Source organism: Chelmon rostratus, chromosome 4, assembly GCF_017976325.1.
Source record: "Chelmon rostratus isolate fCheRos1 chromosome 4, fCheRos1.pri, whole genome shotgun sequence".
In the NCBI taxonomy this organism is placed as follows: domain Eukaryota; kingdom Metazoa; phylum Chordata; class Actinopteri; order Chaetodontiformes; family Chaetodontidae; genus Chelmon; species Chelmon rostratus.
In genome coordinates, this window is record NC_055661.1 from 10475121 (window position 1) to 10495317 (window position 20197).

The window sequence follows — 20197 nt, forward strand, 5'->3', positions numbered from 1 at the left end:
TTTGTCTAAAACCACAGTGTTGGTTGTGGTTGACCTGCGGTGGTCCGCGTAAAACAACCAAGCAGGTTCTTGCAGGGTTTCCCTCTCCAGCCAGTTGTTTGTCTCAGATGTCTGGGCAGGATGGAGAGCAACAAAGACGAGCGCTCTTTAAATTCAAGCCACTAAACCTGCCTGACTGTCCTGACGCTGTTTCTCTCTCCCAGGGGTGTAGCCTTAGGATTGTAAATGAATGTGTGTTTGCGTGTGCGAGACAAAATGACTGTCTGTGGATGTGAAATGAGCTGAGAATCACCTTTGCGCTCTCCGGAAACTGCTCTGCCGTGGGGTGTAGCAGCACATGTCCCTTATTAGGCAGATTCATGTAGATGCAGTTGGCACCGAAGTCATCAGGCACGGTCAGCTTGTCATAGCGATGGTCACTCATTTGCTGCATGATCTACACACACAAATAAGAGACAGACAGGAAATAGACATTTAGGTAAACAAAGAACAGGCTGTGGGAGTCCACATGACTTTCAGACAGAAAACAGTTATTCAGATTATCGGACGCTCTGAGTCAGAAGCAAGGCCACAATACCAAAGGCAGAGCCACATCTTTGTGCTGGCCAAACCGCTTTGTGCTGGCCGGGGGGGCCTTAATGGAGAACGCAGGAGTAGACAGACATTCTTTCTCAGCAGATGTCATGTTATTTATGTAATCTGAAGGAGTTGAAGGTGGGACAGGCGGCGGGGGGAAGAGAGGCGGAGAAGACGCCTATGTTGCCAAGTGGAAGTCGGGGGGTGAGGATGTTATGACCAGAGGAGAAGCAGGTGCCTCTTAATGTTTATGAGCAGAACATCTGCGGACGGATACCTCAGAGACGATGAGGGGAGGCGAGGTGGAAAGCCAGTTCAAAAAACCCTCACGCGTCAGCATTCAGAAAAGGTATTTTAAGAAGTGAGATTTTCACCAGACGCCTTGTGTCTCTTCTGTTTGGGTGCTTTCGTCTTTAATCGTGGGCAGGATGACTTCGTGCTGAGGTTAGCTAATGATCAGCAGTCAGAAAAGGTCATAATCAAAAGCTGAATTTATGAAAAAAGAAATGTAACGTCTATTGAGACTTTCTAAACTTTTCTCACAAAATCCGCTAAATATCCCCTCATGGGACTAGACTGCATCGAAATGTGTGACGCCTGCTTGACGCACATATAGGTTTGAAGGAGTGGCTGTGAATGGATGTGATGACACAACCACAGACGTGGGAGAAAAGCATGTGTTTTGTGAGCACAATGGGCTTTGTGGCTGACGATGTTGTCATTTCACTTCCCACTGACTTGCTCTCTGTGTGTGTTATATACAAATCTGCCTTACTTTGCATTATGTTACTTGCACAATACACTCACACACCGTGTACTTGAAAAAATTAGTTATCGTTATGTGAATAGAAGTCTATTGCCAACTGATCCAACCCAATAGCAAATGTGCTGCTCTCAGCACTCTGTTAGAGCTTCCCTGGGAAAATCTATTCTGCATACAGGAAGTGACACATTTTATGTTTTTATGTTTCTGGCAGCAGCAATAGTGCTTGGTTGGAATAAACAGAAGAACAATTGTGTGGTTAGCATGAGCAGCAAATCCCATCATTAAATAGAAAACCCGAGGAAAAAGTTGTCATAGGATTGGACTTGTTAAATGGGGCCGTGATCTCTGGGAAGTGCTGTGCAAAACCAACACTGGAATGAGCGTTCTGCACGAACAATGCTAAAAACAAAGAATAAAAAAGGAAATCATGCAATGCGCCAGTACAGCAAACTGATAGAGCCTGACTAATATCTTGACACATCTAATAAGCGTAACTCATTTTGATTTATGAACAGTAAATTAGCAGGCCAGGCAAATGACAATGTAAAATAAATCAGATTAACTTTATAGCAGCTGACACTGCAGGGCTGCAGGGTGGAGTACAAGCAGTGTGTGTGAGTGTGTGTGTGTGTGCATGTTATGACTGTATGTGTGCAACCAGACCAGACACATTCCCAGGTCACTTGTGGGTGTGTTAGCTGATTGCAGCAGCCCTAAATGAAAACACCGTACATGTGCGTGACCGCCAACACGGTCTCTCACACACAGGGGGATTAAGAGTGGTAGAGAGGAGAGTAAACGCTGACTCCACCAAAGATCACAGTTGTTCTGGCTTCGCTCTCTGTCTCGAAAACATGTCATTTTCTCACTAAAAACGATTCAAGATTTAAGGAAAAAATGTTATGAAATCCTTCGAAAGCTGACCCGACTAATGAACAGTTGGTTCTCTGTTCATCCAATCAATACAAAGCCAGTATATTAGCTTAAATACTGAATTAAAAGATTTTTCATCTATTCAAATCTTGTTAACATCAGTTCATCTGCCTGGTAGCTTTAATGTGTCTCAGATTTGTGACTTCTTCAATTGTTTGAGAGCAATAGCAAAAATGGAGAAGAAAGGCTTCTACATAGTCATCCTGGCCCTCGACCAGATGTACAGCTACAGCAAATCAGCAGCAGCTTACTTCTGGACAGTGGCTGACGTCCAGTTAATACACAGAGTGGTAACTGGGCAGCAGAATGCGCTCGGTCAGAGCTGCTAAAACAAAATATTTACTGGAAGGTAATAAAATCCTCGCTGGGCCATTCCAATCTTGACCAGTTAACAAAAACGCTGACAATTTGCTGGACCTCATGCCATCCTCCGTGGTCATCAGCACAATCTGTATGTTGGCTCCTGGTATGAATACTTATAATGCTCATTGTAGTAATCCTTCCAGGAAGCCTTTTAAAAGTTTTACAATACTTCTTTTCACTGATGAACAACAGCAGCATGTTCAAGACAAATCCTACTTGAGGCTGCTTCCAACTCCAGAGGGGAAATGAAGCTGAAATTGCTTCCTGTTGATGTACAATAAATGTTTGTTATGGCTCCCTGACACACATTTCACTCTGGAAATATTATTGGTCTACAGAGAATGTTTATTGCTGCACCCTTTTGCATCCAATAGAAGAAGACTTTGAGGGAAGGAAGGGGCGCGGATGATGCAGAACATCTCCAATACTGAGAAAAAACAGAATTCTTCTCTGTCTTATTATATATACAAGGCAACAATTCAGAGACCCTAGACTGTAATCCATGGTGCTGACTCTCTGACTCTGCAGCTGACTCATCACTGGCAAGGAAACCTAGTGCTCAAATGCCATATATGGCCCGCTTCCTGATATAATACATACTGCAATATCTCAGCAGCTATTTTTGGGTGTGTGTACTGTTTATAGATTGTGATGAAATTTTGTACATGCGTTCATGTCCCCCTCAGAAATTACTAAACACCTGCCAATCTAATGAACACCCTCTGCCTTGTACTTTGTTTGGTGCAAATATGCTAGCAACCATTATACCTGGTACCTTGTTAGCATTGTGATTATGAGCATGTTAGCATTCTGATGTTAGCATTTAGCTCCAGAGTGAAAGAGGTTACTGAGTTTGCCGGCCTGAGATCTCCAGGCAGGGTCTTGTTGGATTATTGTCTGAGGAAGAAACAAGGCGACAGGTCATAGCCTCAAATCTGAGATCTTAGATGTGTTATCAGCTGCTGCTCTGTGCTGCACTGCAGCTGAAGGACTCAATGAATGCATGCTTTCACAGCATAGGCAAGGACACATAAGGCTCAAAAGCCGCTCTTTTCCTGATATTAAACATAGTCCTAACCCATTGATTTATCTGTCAAACTTCTAAGTTAATCAAAAATGAAGAATACATTTCAGGATGCAGCTTGTGCATATGAGCATGTTTGTGACCAGGATTTGGTCATCAAACACAACTCATCCTGAATACGACCCACACCGTGTTGTCACCTCATTATCTATAAAACTCAAGTGTGCAAACATCCTTGAGGTGCAGATCAAACTCTGACCAGCAGAGAGTAATGACCTCATGAATCAAGCGGGGCAGAGTAAGGCAGCCTCTGACAGAGGCGGTATTTCGGGATGATGACTTCATGAGTGAAGCTTGGCAGTGACAGCGGCAAATGGATGACAAAATCCATCCGGTCAACATGTACTCTCATCCTTGGGAGAGCTAAACACAGACAGGAGACTACACCCGGCCTACACGTACACACATTATGAGCACTGAGAGTGAAATTACTATTATTGTTAAAGTAATCCAAGATAAAGATGGAGCCAAACTGCAAAGCAGAGTCAAAATTAACAGCCTTATTAACTATACATACATTTCCAAACCTCCAACCACATACTGCAAACAGGTCCTCTTTTGTCAGGGAATATTCTATAGCAGCACAATCTAGCTCCCTAAAGACAAAGCGAATTAGTCGGGCGCCAACTTTAACTTGTACAAAGCGTCTTTGTCCAAGGGTACACAGACAAGGAGCCTCGCTGCCATAAGAGCTGCATCCACATCCAAAACAAGCACTTTGAATTCATTAAAACAGCATTCATGAGATCTCGCTCCCCACACAAAGAGAACATTACCTAATTACAAATCCAGGCTCGTTAAAAGTCCTTTAAAACAGGAGCTAATTGCTGCAAGAGAGGGTGACGTAAGCCATAATTAGAGAGCGAGCAGTCTGTCATTAAGTCTCGCTAACGGCCACTCCTCGCTCCAGTAGCTAATTACTGGGGTGATCAAACAGGCAGGAATCTTAATGAGTCGATGCTGGGATATAAAATCAATTAGCATGTGTGTTTATGTTTATGCATAGATTCTTGACTTCTTTTGTACACTTCAGCGATGCAAACATGGTTACAAACCAACAAGTCTGACCTTGCTGCTCTCAAGTACTTTGCCTCATTAGGATGTGCTGTCAGATGGTCTGGTTTTAATTGCCCCTGAGATACACTGACTTTCACTTGACTTAAAGTAACCTTGTGTAGGGCTGGGCCAGTAGGGGGGGGTATCACACTAGGAGGTGCATGAAAAGCTTCCAGTGAGCATCCGTCAAGGCCAAGAGTGTATATGTGCTTGTGTGTAAGTCTTCATACTTATGTAATTAGACAAATAGCATGTGAGTCTATGCTGCGCAAATACGTATTTCACTGCATTTCAGTCATGCACGCCGTCCCAAAAGCTTACACACAGACTCATGTGACGGTGTCTGGGAATCTTAGGGATAATTCCATCACAGGGATGGGCTGAGATTTATTATTCCCTTTGTGAACGGCCAATCTGTCTCTGTCAGGGTGTAAACTGCCTCTTCTTCATGTCGAGTCCTTCAGCGTCCCCTGGGTTTAGCTTTTGAAGGCTGTTGTTGTGATGGAGCTCGATCGATTCAGAAGCCTTACGCGCAGTAATGAGCTCAAGCTGTTGCTGCTGGAGGGACAGCACCTTTGCGATTGAAGCTGAAGTGTGAGTGCCAGGGGCGATCCCCTCAGATCAGCCGAGAATATGAATTAAAAAGGAGAGATTAAGGTGATAGGTGGTTTCAATGCACTGGCAGTGGCAAGCAGCGATCAAGCTGTAAGGGAGTCTGCTCTGAATCAACACATGGGATGTCCTGTCTTGTTGTGTTATTCTTGCGGAATACTTTGCAGAACGGGAGAAAAAAGGACAGGGATGTTCATACCAACAAGCAAGAGCCAACCAAGAATTAAAAAAAAAAAAAAAGGAATCAGCTGCGTCAATGTGCGTCATAGTTATCCAAACAATGCCACTGCATTGATTCAGTGGTTTCCATGACTACAGCTGGGGGAAGCAAGCATGATGATGCAGGATGATGCTTTTGCTGCACGCGCATACACTAACTCCATACCTTGAGGGCCTTCTGTGCCGGTTCACTGGAGCCGATGACAATGAGTCCGGGTCCTCCCATACTGCAGAAACTTTTCAGGTGCAGCCCCTGCACGACAGGCACAGTCGACACGGCGTAGTCCTGCAAAACACAGGCCAGTTAGGTGAAGCAAATACCGGATATGATGAGCTTCATGAAGATGGAACGGGACCAGGCAGCAAAAAATAATTTAAATTCATGGCACCTCTTTAAGCAGGAATCAGGTTTGTGGTGTCAACATTAAGAGCCTGCTCTGCATCTGCCAACGCACTCTTCACTCACAATTATAATTCTATGAAGGTAGGTCTCCATCGAGTTTACAGAAAGAGACAAATGCTACTCACAGCAACAATGTCTAAATAATCCAATATAATATTGTCCCATACGTCTCTACAATGATCTCTATAGACGTACAATGATATGGTGAACAGATTTATATGTACTTTAATACTAATGTGACACTGTCATAAATGATTGGAACAAACAGGTGTGATAACTAGGTGGAAGTGTTCCTTCGTCATTGACAATAGATCACACTCCTTTCGAACCACAACACAGCGCCACAGCTTCAGTCAGCGCAAGTGAAATGATACAATGCTTTGGATTTATAAGAGAATTTAAAGAACACTATAGTGGCTTATGCAATGTCATTAAACTGGGCCAAAAGCAGCCTTTAAGATGAAGTGTTGGGCAGCTCTGGTGCGGAGCTATTATTACAGACCTGTAGGAGCCTGATTGGAGAATTTTTCTCTGGCTGCAGGAAGTTGAACACTAAATGTTGAGGTGTTTCTTTTAAATCTTTAAACCCCCTGAAAACTTTGTTTCAAGTCTGATGTTTTTCTCTATGATAGTAAATATTAATGGATAAATAGCAACAATCAAAGTTAAAGATTGTAAAAAACTTCCTCAGTTATCATTTATTGAGAGTAACACTTAAAATCTCAGCTAATTTACTTCATCAGGAATGCATGGGTGTGGTTTGATCACATTTAACTGACAGGTTAGCGACACGAGCCAACAACACGGCGCCTGTCATCACGTTTTGTTTGAAATGTCTAAATCTAAACTCTGATGGGTGCATATGTGCACATGACATCACATTTTTCCACCGTGCCCTCTTCAAACCAGTGAGACAACGCAGATACGAAAAAACCTCTTGTGAAATGGCAGAAAATGTGGTGTTCACGTTGGACCCCATTCCTCATAGTTAGAGGCTCCTTAAGAAAATCTTAGTTTTCAGGGCCTTTAAATCTCAAAACTTTTCAGATTGAGGATAAAAACAGCTTTCCTTAAGTAATAGCATCTATATTGATAGATAGATCATTTCTACAGTACTGTATAGGGGCCTATAGTGTTCTACTTATTTTTAGCCTCTGACAGCTGATTTTGGACTGATCCCTTCATTAAAATGCCAGTTGAAACCCTGGCAAGAATTAAAGCCTGGGCTCCATATTTGAAGAATTATTACATCGCATACTCTACTGAAAAAACATCATTTTACCACAGACTTTGTTTTGATTTTGATTTATTGGGCAGAAAGAATTTCCCTCTTTCAAGTTGACTGATTGAGCATTTGATACATGGACTCTCAGCGTGGGACAGTTAGACGTACTGTAAGTCTTTAAGAAGTGCAACAGCCAGAGTCGATACTGAGCTGTAATTTGAATTATGATAGGATGTGAGACTTTAAACTTATTTTCCAAGGCCTTTCCTCTCTGAATCTATGTGAGTACATTTATATGATAGTATAAAGTGTGATTTGCGCCTAAGAAAATAACTTCCAACTGACATCCGCATGTTTTTTTAATCACATAATATGTTTTGCATTGGTTTTTATAGCTCTTAGCTTCATAAAACCCTGTGAAGTATAGTGTACACTATCCACCGTTACACTCCATTGTGACATTTTCCATTCAAGTATATGTTAACACTTTTCAGGTCAATATTTGCACTGCATCATTAGCTCAATCACAGGGCTATGATTCACTGAAATAATTACTGTGACTGAAGAGAAGAATCGCACTCGGCAGTTCATCATGCAAAAAACCTAAATTACCCCATCCTTGATGTTTTCCTGAACTCTTTCTTTGGCACTTGTTTAGCAGATACTAAAGGACAACTGGGAATTATGTAATCTGAGCTTTCTTCATTCCTTATCCATGAACAAAAAGTTTTGTTGCAGTGTAAAATTAGAAATACGACTCATATTTTTCACCTCATGAAAATAAATCTATAAGGGAATGAAGGGAGAGACGGCTGCTTTTCATCTGATAGGCTGCCATGTTGTGACCCAAAAAGACCCTTCTGACTAACCCAGAAGCAGCGCAGACTGAGCTTCACTGCTGCGGTCTTTAGCAGCGTCCATGCTCGTGTCTCATTGGCACGAGTTAGAACTCAACACCTCGTAGCTGTGGGAGAAAAGATTTGGCCTCCTTGTGACTTCTTCCCAAACTAACTCATGCAATCGACAGCACCATCTATTCTGACCTCTGCAAGGACCATAAAGAAAAGAGCTTCAACATCTGCATGCAGTTGTTGAGTGCTAAACAAACCTGGCAACAAAATGATCCTTAATTTGATAATGAAAGGAAAAAACAACAGCGATAGGCGGAATCAATCTGATAAAAGATGGAAAAAACAATAATGGACGCTCAAGCGATTTTTCCTAGTGTCATTTCCCAGAGACGCATCATTAAGTCTGTTTTATCAAAGATAACAGAAAACAGAGAGGGATCCATGATGAGGAATTCAAATCAGATGCAGATGGGAAGATGGAAGCACAGTAATAAGGCCATTCATGTTACCGTAATGTGTTGAACTCTTCACGCCGTGACCCACCTCTGAACTTGCGAGTCAGTCGGCTTTTCTCTTTTGATACAGACTCAAAGAAAATCCAAAAGCAATACGCATAAGTCTGAGGTATGAACCTCCTTCACATTACAGTAAAGGTAAACAAGATAGATAGAATCAGTCTGTGTTTGTGGCCACACTGTTTGTAGGCTGCGTGCCTAAATCCGGTTTGCCCGAGTCTGTTGTTTCAGCGATGTTTGGGGAGTTTTGCGGAACATTTCCTCTGGATGTGTGTCTCATATGCGGGTGCGATTGTTGAGCTCAGCTGTGGCCATCAAGCCAGGCCACAGTGCACAGAAGTTAGTCAGACTCTCAAAATCACACGATGACATTAACAGGGGTTGAAAGGAGGCTAAATGATGAGAGAAAGCAGCCGACAGCCAAATCATTCAAAGGAAGACAGCGTTTACTTACAAGGTAAAGAATGGAAGACTGAGCTTTAAAGGCAATTTTAACAGGGAGCTATTGATTGATGAAAATATTGCTGCTGATAATGATGATGAGGAGGAGGAGGAAGTGCTGTGTTTAGCTTCGTGGTTTTAATTACATATATGACTCAATAGCAATGTGTAAGAAGTGTGAGGAATATATATAGAGACAACCTCAACAATCTGTGAGCACAGCAGTGATTTACAGACAGGTAATGAATTAATTAGTAATAGCACAGGACGAAGGTGTTCATAGAGTGATTCATGAGCGAGGTCTTTCCCTCCTACATCACCTTTTTAATCAGTGTCATCAACTGCCGGTGTAATCACTGTGTACAGAGGTGGCAGAAGTTTGCATCAATAGCTGATTAAAAAGGCCCCAAAGCCAGCTGAGGCCTGGACCCGGGCACTGACGACTAATAGCCACTGGGACTCTTTAAAGCTGCATCCATCAATCAATAGCCTCAGAGCGCTCTGCTTCAGTGGTGCTAAATAACAGAGTAGAAATACTTTTTTAATTGCACTCTGCATAAGTATTTACTTGGTGGTTACTCTCACTTTTAGGTCAATATAACTTTAACGTCCCAGACTATTTTTGTTGTTCCCTGCACAATTAACTGTAAACACATATAAACACAATGTATTCAAAGTGCTACCCAGTCTGTGCAGTTTGTTGCCTCTGTAGCCTGAAATGAACTCATGAGCAAATCAGCTTTTTGCTAACTAGCTTCCAAACACAAAAGGGTACTTAGTATTTCGCTGCTTGCACAGCCATCAGGCTGCGTCGAAGGCTTTCCACATCTCTTAGCAACAGTTCATGTTTGCATGTGCTCTACAGTATATAGTCCACACAGACAGCATGGCCTTGGCGCAGACTGGACATCCACAACCAGCACAGCTAAGTGAATGCAAGGATGGAACAAATGGAGGCAGAGATGAATGGACGGAGGAGAGATATAATGGATTGAGAGGAGCGGGTGGGGGTGAGGCAGAGATGGATGGAGGGAGGAATGGAATCAGAGAGGGGACGTAGAACCGAATGGAAAAAAGCAAGCTAAATGGAGTGATGATGCCGTTATCTTCGTTGTCTGAAGCTTTTATGATTGCTAACATATTTATCTCTTCATTTCTTGTTTGTGACGTCTGATCACTCACAGCAGGCTTGTGTTTAGGGACCATTTGAAAGACTTAAGAAGTGTGTGGTGGTTTTATATTAAAAATAGAGCATCTATTTTAAAATGGTCATTCGTTCTCATACAGTAATGTGCTCAGAACAGCACACAGATTCAATATCATTTCTTGTATTTTCAGAATGATAAATAAAGTTAGCATGCATCCTTTGAAACTTCAGTTATTTTACGTACATTTTTTGGACTGATCTAGTTGTATTTTGTCTTGAAACTGGCTTAAATTACACTATTTACTTTTATTTACTGATACTGAAAGCTGAAAATTACCGTGTAGTGACACGTCCACAGAGAATTATAACCCCACTCTGCAGTTCCTCACGTAACACTCTCATCATTTTAATCTTCAGCTGTCGCAAAAAGCTCTAAAAATCCACTGTACGCTGCCCGTCTACTGACAAATGCCAGACAGGCAAAATTAGTGACTAGCTGGTGAGCGCAGAGGAGCATTAAGCAGCTAAAGAGCCAGAAATTACCCTCAGGTTCATGTGGAAACCAAAACAAAGCTAATGCGAGAGTGAACATTGGACTTACATTTGCCAGGTGGCCAGAAACACAGTTGCAAATAAATGCTAATGTTACTCCATGTCTGAGTGTAACTGGGCCACCTTTGGCTTGAATGATTGCCATGTCAACTTTACGAGGTGATAATATGTCAGTGTTGGGTTTACAACTTGTTGCATTGCCCCAAAGTGGATTAAAATATGAATTAATGCACATTTAAGTACAGCTGGATTCAGACACTGACTCTGTTGGACTTGTGTATACATATTATGTAATGGGTTGCTTATACATCTCTGACAGAAAAGGGTCTTAACATTTACAGTTCTTAAGTATTAATTGTGATTTGGCCACTTTTTACACCACTGCACTACGGAAACTCACCTTAAAGACATCTGCCAGGATCTCTGCTCCTCTCTGATTGGTCCGTTTGGAAAGGCCCACAAAGAACTCTCGGCCTGAGGAAACAATCAGATGCAGTTGCACAAACAAATATCAAATTAAAATTCAATGCAAACACAGGGGTATTTTTGTCTGTAGGGGCAATCGTCCATATTCATATTCACACACGCCAGCAGCTCAAACACTGTTATCAGAAGGATAATGTCGCACTGCTGTGTTCCAGGTTGGAAGTCGTGTAAACGCAGGACATCTGACAAACTGTTGTCATTTCACCGCTTCCTAACTGATCAGCAACTGAAAAGGCAATGTAGAGTGAAAATCAGGAGGGAAACATTTCATGGTAAGCATGAAATATGGCCTGATTATCCACAATTAGACATTGAGCCATATGTCAAGGCAAAAAAACATATTTCATAACCCATTAGCTACCATTCGACAACAGCTAACATTAGCATTTTACCATGACATATGGCTCAATGTCTCTCCAGATTTTCACTATCAAATCGTCTTTTCTGTTGCTGATCAATCGGGAAGCAGTGAAATGATAACAATTTGCCAGATTCCCTGCTTTTGAACAACTTGCAACCTGGAACACAGCAGTACGACGTTATCTACTATCTATTACAGCATCTGAGCTTCCCACCCTGACTGAGATGCAGCAGCTCGCCTCCCAGATCAAATACATACACAACAGACAGGAAAAGACAGATCACAGTTTTGTGGATCACAAAACTAAACATGATCAGAGGCTATAAGCTTGAACAACTATACATGGAATGATTACTGAATCAGCACTTACATTAATACGTAACTACATATCTAAAAAGATACACAAGGTAATGAGGCCATGCAAAAGCAGCACAAATGACCTATGAGCAATTGTGAAGGCAGACAGCAGAGGGGATATGGGACGATTACGTATAATTTTTGCATTATGAATATACATATGACTCCTAAAAAGTTCATCTTCAAGCCTAAAAACCTTGATTACCAGCAACACAGCGAGCCTGTGGAGCCACAGCAGCTGAACACTGCAGTCACCACAGAGTGTACTTTATGCATGCCTGTGAGAAAGGCCAACTGTGGTCAGTATGGTGGGGCTAAAACAGACAGAGCTCTGAATGCCTGGCGAGGCTGCAGCAGCACACTGAGCTCAGGGATGGGCTCCTAAAGTAGCTGCCGAGGCTTTACAAAATGAGCCGTTCGTCAGGGCCCTGCCAACAGGAAATGTTTCTAGCCCTGCCATGTGAAACCGATTTCAGCTGGAAGGAACGAGCGCACAAAGCCAGTGTCTAGAAACCCAATTAAGTGTACTATGCTTTTTCCTAGTGGCCTGCGCAGTGTAGGAGACACTGACCCACATTTTAACTCACCACACGACTGCAACAGAATGTACAGAATATCTAATAAAGACCACCGCGCTCTCGACTCTCTGCCCTCATCACTTTTATGACCTGATGACAGAGGAGTAAGAGGCCCGTGGTGAGGGCTATGATTGGACCATGCGGTATGGTACACAATGTTTTAGCTATAGATTTTTTTTTGAGAATAATTCTGCCTTGTGCCCCGCAGCACCAGGTCATTGAGGTCACACAGAGGAATGACTGTGTGGAGGATCCGGAAACACAGAAACATACTCATAGACACAATATGGTCTTCACATTTCAAAATCTCTATGAACAGAGTGCGGAGGCTCATGCTCTGCTATCTCACTGCTCTCTAGAGTTTTTCCGAGACACATACTTCTTATATGAATGCAATGGCTTACAGTAAAACTCAAGTTGAAGTCAGTTATATAAGAAATCAAACATTATGGATAGCGCATAAGTGGCAAAGAAAAACACAACACAAAGCATCCTGTCATATGATTGTATCAGACTCCTGCAAGCCGACCAGAAACATGAACATTATGTAGCTCTTTTAAATATGTTTTGGAGAATTTCTGCGTTTCTTTATGGACGTAAGGGGGATAATCTAAAGCCGAAAACACGTCATTACTGACCTCAGGCATGGAAGCAAGGTGGAAAAACATGGACTCCTCCTGCAAAGTTTTTGTTCAGCTGCTCACGAGAACCAGATATTTATTGTACGGGTGCAACCCAAAAATGGACCTGGATCTGTGTGCTGATTGACGTAAAAAGCAGGCAATGCTGGAAATCAAACTAAATGCACTGACGCTTGTAAAAGTAATATGTTTTTCCAGTTTACTGTGTGCTAAGCAATGCTCATTTACTATCATACTGGGAACTTTTGTGCCGAGGGACACCAGCTTAAAACAGAATTTGCTAAAACCCAGTGCATTACATCTCTCCTTGTTTTATATAAGGTTGATGTTTTTGTGCTTTGTAGTAAAATACTTAGTAAAATAATGGGTTTTAAGTAACCTGTAATAGCAGCTGTAGGAAAGTACAACATCCTGACACACGTCTCCCTCCACGACCGCTACATATTTTAAACCAAACTGTATTTTAGGGTTTGACTTGCAGTTTAGGTCACTAATGTGCAGGAGATTAAACCTGAGGATTCATAACAACACCATAGCAACCCCACAGTACTACATTTGAGGCTGGCATGTGTCCACATTTGCTCCCAGTACAAGCGGACGCAGACGACATGGTGCCACCTCTTTAAAGCTATTTCATGCAACTATGTGACATAAATTGCACAAGTTCATAGAAACCCCAGACAGCCAATGGTAGCCCTCTAGGCCGAGTAGCAGATAAATGTGTTTTTGCACATTCTCCATATGTGGATGGCCTCTGGCTGTTGTTTAATTGGTGTAACAATGCAGAGGGTTTAGGGGACACAGTTTACCTGTAAAAAGCACATCTCCTCCATCCAGTGTGGCAGTCTCGTCAGTCATTTCCACAATCTTCAGGTTCAAATCCTTCAGAGTTTTTTTCATAAGCTCCGTCTGGAACAAACACAAGCACATGAACAGAGACAGTTAACATATCTGCTGTAATGATGTAACGACACAAATGACGTACAGTAGGCCCCCCAATCAAATGGGCCACACCATCAGCATTTCCTATCTTCACAAATACCATGGTTGGTCCAGTTCTAATCAGACATCTGAATGCAAGATGATGACAAGGATTTTCAGTGGATTTGTGTAAGGCACAGTAAGTGCCCAGATTCCTGAGACTGAGCGCAAAGAAACGAAACCTTTTCTCTTCAACAGGTTGCAATGACATCATCTTAATGAGCCATGAAATGATGTCATTTTGTAGGAAGTGTGTTAAAAGTTTTACAAGGCAGTGGCTGCGGAAAATAGGTACGCTGAAGCACCGACACAAACTCTAAAAAGGCCTCCTCCTGTCCCAATGTTCTGGGTCGTCTGTGTTTCATATATTTATAGGAAGGAAGTGAAAGGATGGCTGCCACCCGGACAACATTAGGGTATATTATGAAATGCACTCCTTGGATGGAAATCCACATTTCACCTGCATGTCCCCTCTGCTGAACTGGAAAGCTGAGGAAAGAGCAGGTTTGTTTCTGGCTGAACTTGGTCTGGTCTGCTCTCCGGTCTGACCGCCCAGTGTGATTTTACTGTCCTGTTTTTGGGGTTCCTGCGGGGGTAGTTTCCGAGGCCAGTCATGTTAGCGAGAGCATCAGTGTTTCCACAGGCCCTATCTCACTATGACCTCAGCCTGCTCACTGTGCTTTTTGGCCAACACGATGCCTCTGCTTCTCCTCATTTGTGGAGGGCCGAACCATGAGGTCATCCAGGTAGAGTGCCATGCACTTCCCAGATAACGCAATGAAGGCCTGCGTGTGGACATGAATACAAAAAAGTCTATTCCTTGCACCCACACACACACATTCAGTTTACATTCAGCTCACATTCAGCACAAATACATACACATAATTGCATTATACATTTCATTAGGCACAACTATCTAAATGTGGCACAGGGTTAGTAAATCTTCCTTAATGTAGGGCTGTTTTGGAGGCTGCAGCTGAATTGTATTGCATTAAACTGACAGGTGTTTCTACTATTTTGTCCACCCATTTATATCAATGTAGACTAAATATGAGAAACATCGCTCTGTAAAATGCAGAACAGTCCAACAGCAACACAAACTAGATCTTCCAAAATCATCATACAACTCTAAAACAGTTTGAACAAAAACTTTATAACATTATAACAGCATTAGTTTTAGCTAGGTGTACCTAATAAACTGGCAGCTGAGTGTATAACTCAATAACAGCATGCTACAATGCATTCACTTTTACAGCTGTTTGTTTGGATGACTGTCTCTTTAAATGGACTTGTGGCCCAGTTCTCTGAAGTATTCACTTTTCCCACAGAATAATCGAACTCTGCTCCTCCATGTTTCAACTTCACTGCAGGCATTTTGCTCGTCTTTCTGCTCCAGTTAATCAGGCAGAACACAGCGTCCTTCCAAAGAACCGGGGTTACAAATTTTTTTAGTGGTCTCTTAAAAGCTTCGACAGCGGCAGCAAGCAGCATATTAAGTATAGCTCACAGTTAATCCCTCTCATTTTAGTTCATGAAAAACAAAGGCACCGCCAAGGCACTCTCTGCTATTCATTTAGTTAGGTTTGTAGGTATGTTGGGTGGCGAATAAAAGGTTGACTCAGATTCTGAGGATGTAAATAATCCAGATGGTTGAAAGAGAACTTTTGATGTTAGTTATGTGTGATGATGTTTTTGTGTCCCATTGCTGCGCAGTCTCAGCTCGTTCCAGCTGAGTTATTCCTACTGATTCATCATCAGTGAGGAAACCTCAGTCAGCTCAAATATGTAATATATTAACAAAGACCTTGTCTGCATGTCTGAGTCCATCAGCCAGGTCAGATTTGCACAACAAAGCTGGAAAGCTGACACCTCATATTTTATACCCACATCAAACATTGAGTATATAATTAAAAAACACAACAAGGCCACACACGTCACACATGCTGTGCTGCGTCTCCACCATCACTATCAGCCACTGCTTTTTCCTTTCTTCTCCTGTCCGTAGCACACTAGAGCCTCCACTATCACAGTGATCGTCTGCCCAGGAATCTGCAGGACCGAATGAAGCAGCTCTTTACTTCATCTCTCCGGCATTTCCTCTGACATCACTGGAGGTGATGTGACCCAAAGGGTGTTGAAGCCCCCCTTCACTATGTGAAACTTAATGGCCCCTATACATAGACTCCAGCATGATATCTGCACTGTCTGCTGGGTGCGTGTGGTAGAGAACATCAATTAAAACCGTCTTTCCACAGGGACCCAAAAAATGGAGCTTGTGAGTTTGGACGGAGATTTAGTATGCACAGAAAATAAGGACAGAAAAAAAAAAATACAAGCACAAATGCTTGTGTTGAAAAAGAAAAATCTACATTAGTACCATGTCACCACATTTTAGTGGGGCTCCTCCCACTAAAATGTTAGTGCTCTCTGAGGAGAAGATTGATTGCGCACTGTGTGATGTCATGGTCTTGTGTATACAGTTTTGTGGTCCGATATACACTGACGACACAGATAAATTACAGACTTCATCGCTTGCTATAAATAAACAAAGGCTGGTGCTCAAACCCTGCAACAAAAACTGGAATAATAACAAGTAAAATGTTCACAAAGCAAAATCTTATGTACTATCAATCGGTGGCTTTAGAGCCAAGTGGCAGAATCATCCAGTCTCTTTAAATGTCAGTTTCCAATGAATTACACTCATTTTACATCAGCACTCGTGTATTAGTTCGGTTTGCCAACTGCGGCTGAGAGAGACACTCAGTTGTGTCCTTACACTGTGTGACCAGGTGTGATCCGGCTCTGGCCCATAAATGGCTTCCAGATTTGGCTATTTTGTGGATGCAGACTTGGAGCAGTTGCTGAGAATCAGCTTCACTTAGCAGGTGCCCGTTTGGGCCTGTGCCAACATCAAAAATTGGACAAGTAAGAATCGGCTATGCTGGATTTAAGGCACTTTTGGGCCAAATTATTCTATTTTCTGAGAGAAATCAGCAAAAGTACGGAACTGGTCCATCTTGTCTCCAGAATCCTGGATTCCACAGCATGCATTCAAAGTCCCAAACAATCCGTTAGGGATTCTGGGAGTTATTGGAGCAACTCTTGTTTGTGCTGAGCGTATTCGTTTGAAAAAGCTACAGCAGCCACAAGGCGATCTCCTCAGCTACACTGTTTCCATAGAGTGTGGTGTTTAAACACTTCTAGCCAAGAAAACCCTGCATCTTCATGTTGTTTACAGCACGTTTTGACGCTACCATCGGCATGTCACAGAAACAGGGATTCGCTAAAGCAGATAACCTAAATACTTGCGCTTTGTTAGCAGGATTTTCCCTGCTTTCACACAGCCGCTTCAAGGTTCAACGAGGTTTCTGCTCTGACATCAGCCGTCAGCAATCATTGATATCTAATGCTGTTACTGCCAAAGTTGGGTCACAACTCTTGTTTTAATCCAGTTTTCACTTGGATCACACGTGCGCACATTGCATCTTTACATCAAACAGTAACTGAACCTCTTCTCCCTGTCTGCTGTATGCACTGTTCTGGAGTCAGAGCCACGTTATTCATAGAAACGTATCAGGCAGCTGTCCTTCTACGATAAAGCAGCCAGTGAATGTTGACATCTTCGCCTCATCAGTCTAATAAAAATGAATGCTTGTTCATTGGTTTTGGTGTAAATCTTTGCAGAGCATTGCGTGCCGCAATCATGAATGAAAGCTAGCCACTGTATAGTAGGACTACAATTAGCATGCCGCTGCAAGTCCTAAACAGCACCCCACAGATACACTGCTAATTACAGCAGATTAAGCTTGAATCTAAGGTTCCGCAGTGTCCTCATGTGATTCAAAATCTATCTACAGAGACATAAATCTATCCACAGTGTGCTGTCACCAACCACAAGGGCCATTAATCAAAGTCAGGTATATCTTTGTCGGTGCTATTTGATCTTATTGCTTGTTGGTTGTTATAGTGCTCATTATCTTGGTGCACACAGTAGAGGTCATTATACTGTCAGACTGAAAGTAATTTTCTGTTGTAACACTCAGTTATCATCAACAATAAAGTGGTACTGTGGCCTTTAGAGGAATAGTTCAACGCTTTGGCAATAACTCGCTTTCTTGTCAGGAGAGACTGGTACTAATTTCATGTTTGTACAGTAAGCGAGGCTAGCGGTGTCCCCTTTTTCAGTCTTGGTGCTAAGTTAAGATAATGCTGCTGGCTGCAGACTCATGTTTATCATATAGGCATGAAAGTGGCATCAATATACTCGTCCAACTCGTCCAAGTAAGAAAGCAGGTAAGTGTATTTCCCAAAAACGCGAAATGACTCCTTTAACAGGAGCAGACATTTCAAGCTTCATATGATGACCTCTGACTAAACTAGAGGCTCTTTTTTAACAGATTATCCTGTCTTTAGTCTCCTCTCTGGCCCGAGTTCTCTTCCTCTTGTACTTCAGTGTCTTTGTCTCTCACATTCCCTCTATTCTCTTTCGACCCTCGTGGCAGGGTCAAGAATGCTCCTACAGTGGCTTCTCATGCAGAGTGGCCTATTATTTCTCACTGTGAGGGACATCCAATACCCCACCCAGCTTAGATGCCAACTCACTTTGCCAGCACCTCCTCTCCCTCCCACCCTGTTATGCTCCTCTCTTCTTCTCTCCTCTTTCCTCCACCCCCCCACCCCGAGTGCTTGGCCAGGCGACATGCTGTTAGCCAGCACCCTGCTTTGAATGAAAAAGGCCTTTTAAAATTCATTAGGGGCTGAAGGCTCTGAGATCCAGTCGGTCTGCCTGCCACATTCCTGCCGTTCCAGCTCAGGACAGGGGAGACGGAGCAGAGAGAACAGCCTTTTATTTGGGGCTTTTTATGGACCTCTTCTCCCTTCTCTCGCCCCTGGTACCCGTGGATATCGCATTCTGCTAAAAAGGACCATCAGTCTGATAGAGCACGGTGCATTTGGAAAGGGAATAGAGTACACAACAATAGCATTCCTGAAGGTCATCCTAGCCTCCATACACCAGGCAACAGTGTCCCACGCTACAACATAATGGGGATACAGCATTCCTCTGCACCTCACACGCAAGGAGGTCAACCTCTTTAAATGGAAGTTATCAGCTGCAGTTTGTGCATTTAATCAAGAACATGAAATTAATGGCATAATAATACGTTAACATTAAGACAACAAATAGGACTTTAAGAAGTAAATTTGTCAAAAATTATCATTATTTCTTATTTCTTGTCTTGGATGAATTTGGACTGTTTCAAAAGTTAATTTAAACTGTTAAAAACAAGCCAATGATATATTAATTATCACCTCACAATGATTATATGGCCAACATATCAACAGCAACGACAACATTTACATCAACTATGTCTTAGGCTTTCAAATATCAAAACATATAAAAAGAGCAATAAATATTGAAATCACGGTATTAAAAACTGTGTTGGCACAGCTAATGACATGAAAACTCAAGGCTACAGGCCGTCATAGTCACACAACATGCTATTCAGCTGGGGAGTTTTTCAGGAGAGTTGTTTGGGAACTGCTGGCCTCTTCAAACATCCAGCAGACACAGGAGCACCATTGGCATTCATCTGAAGTCATGTTTCTGGCGATCTGGCAAATGTAACTCCAACACTCACTCTCCTTTCAGCTGTTTTGTTCTCCAACATCTCCTGAAGGAAATATCTGGCTCAATAGCTGCCAATTGCTCCACTACGTTCACCAGCTAGTCACATTACTTTGTCTTGTCTGCTGTTTGGTGCAGAGCAGTTTGTGTACAGTAGGTTAATGAGTGCTTTTTTGTTATAAATAAAAATATGAACTGGTGCAGCTTCGAGGCTTCTTTGTACAACCAACTAAGGACCCCAAAACATACATAAACAATCGGGCAAAGGTTGCAGTGTACTGATTCAAAGAGCTGTGCGAAAACAAAGGAAAAAAGTGACTTGTTTGTATTGACATGTGGGCACAAGTTTGAGCAGTGAGTCTTGTGCGTCATAGCCAAGTTTTGGCTGGACATCCAGGACACAGATGATGATCGTAACAGATAG

The 20197-nt window shown here is 42.5% G+C and overlaps 1 protein-coding gene across 3 annotated transcripts in view; it reads right to left on the reverse strand.

Moving 5' to 3' along the window:
• ddah1 (dimethylarginine dimethylaminohydrolase 1) overlaps window positions 1-20197 on the reverse strand; it is a 73840-nt gene that overhangs the window by 6133 nt on the left and 47510 nt on the right. For all 3 annotated transcript variants that reach the window (XM_041934594.1, XM_041934592.1, XM_041934591.1), the window contains exons 3-6: window positions 13976-14075; window positions 11144-11217; window positions 5776-5895; window positions 293-436 (exon numbers count right to left, since the gene is read on the reverse strand). In XM_041934594.1, the coding sequence (XP_041790528.1) occupies window positions 293-436; window positions 5776-5895; window positions 11144-11217; window positions 13976-14075 (438 nt within the window). The remainder of the gene's footprint in view (window positions 1-292; window positions 437-5775; window positions 5896-11143; window positions 11218-13975; window positions 14076-20197) is intronic.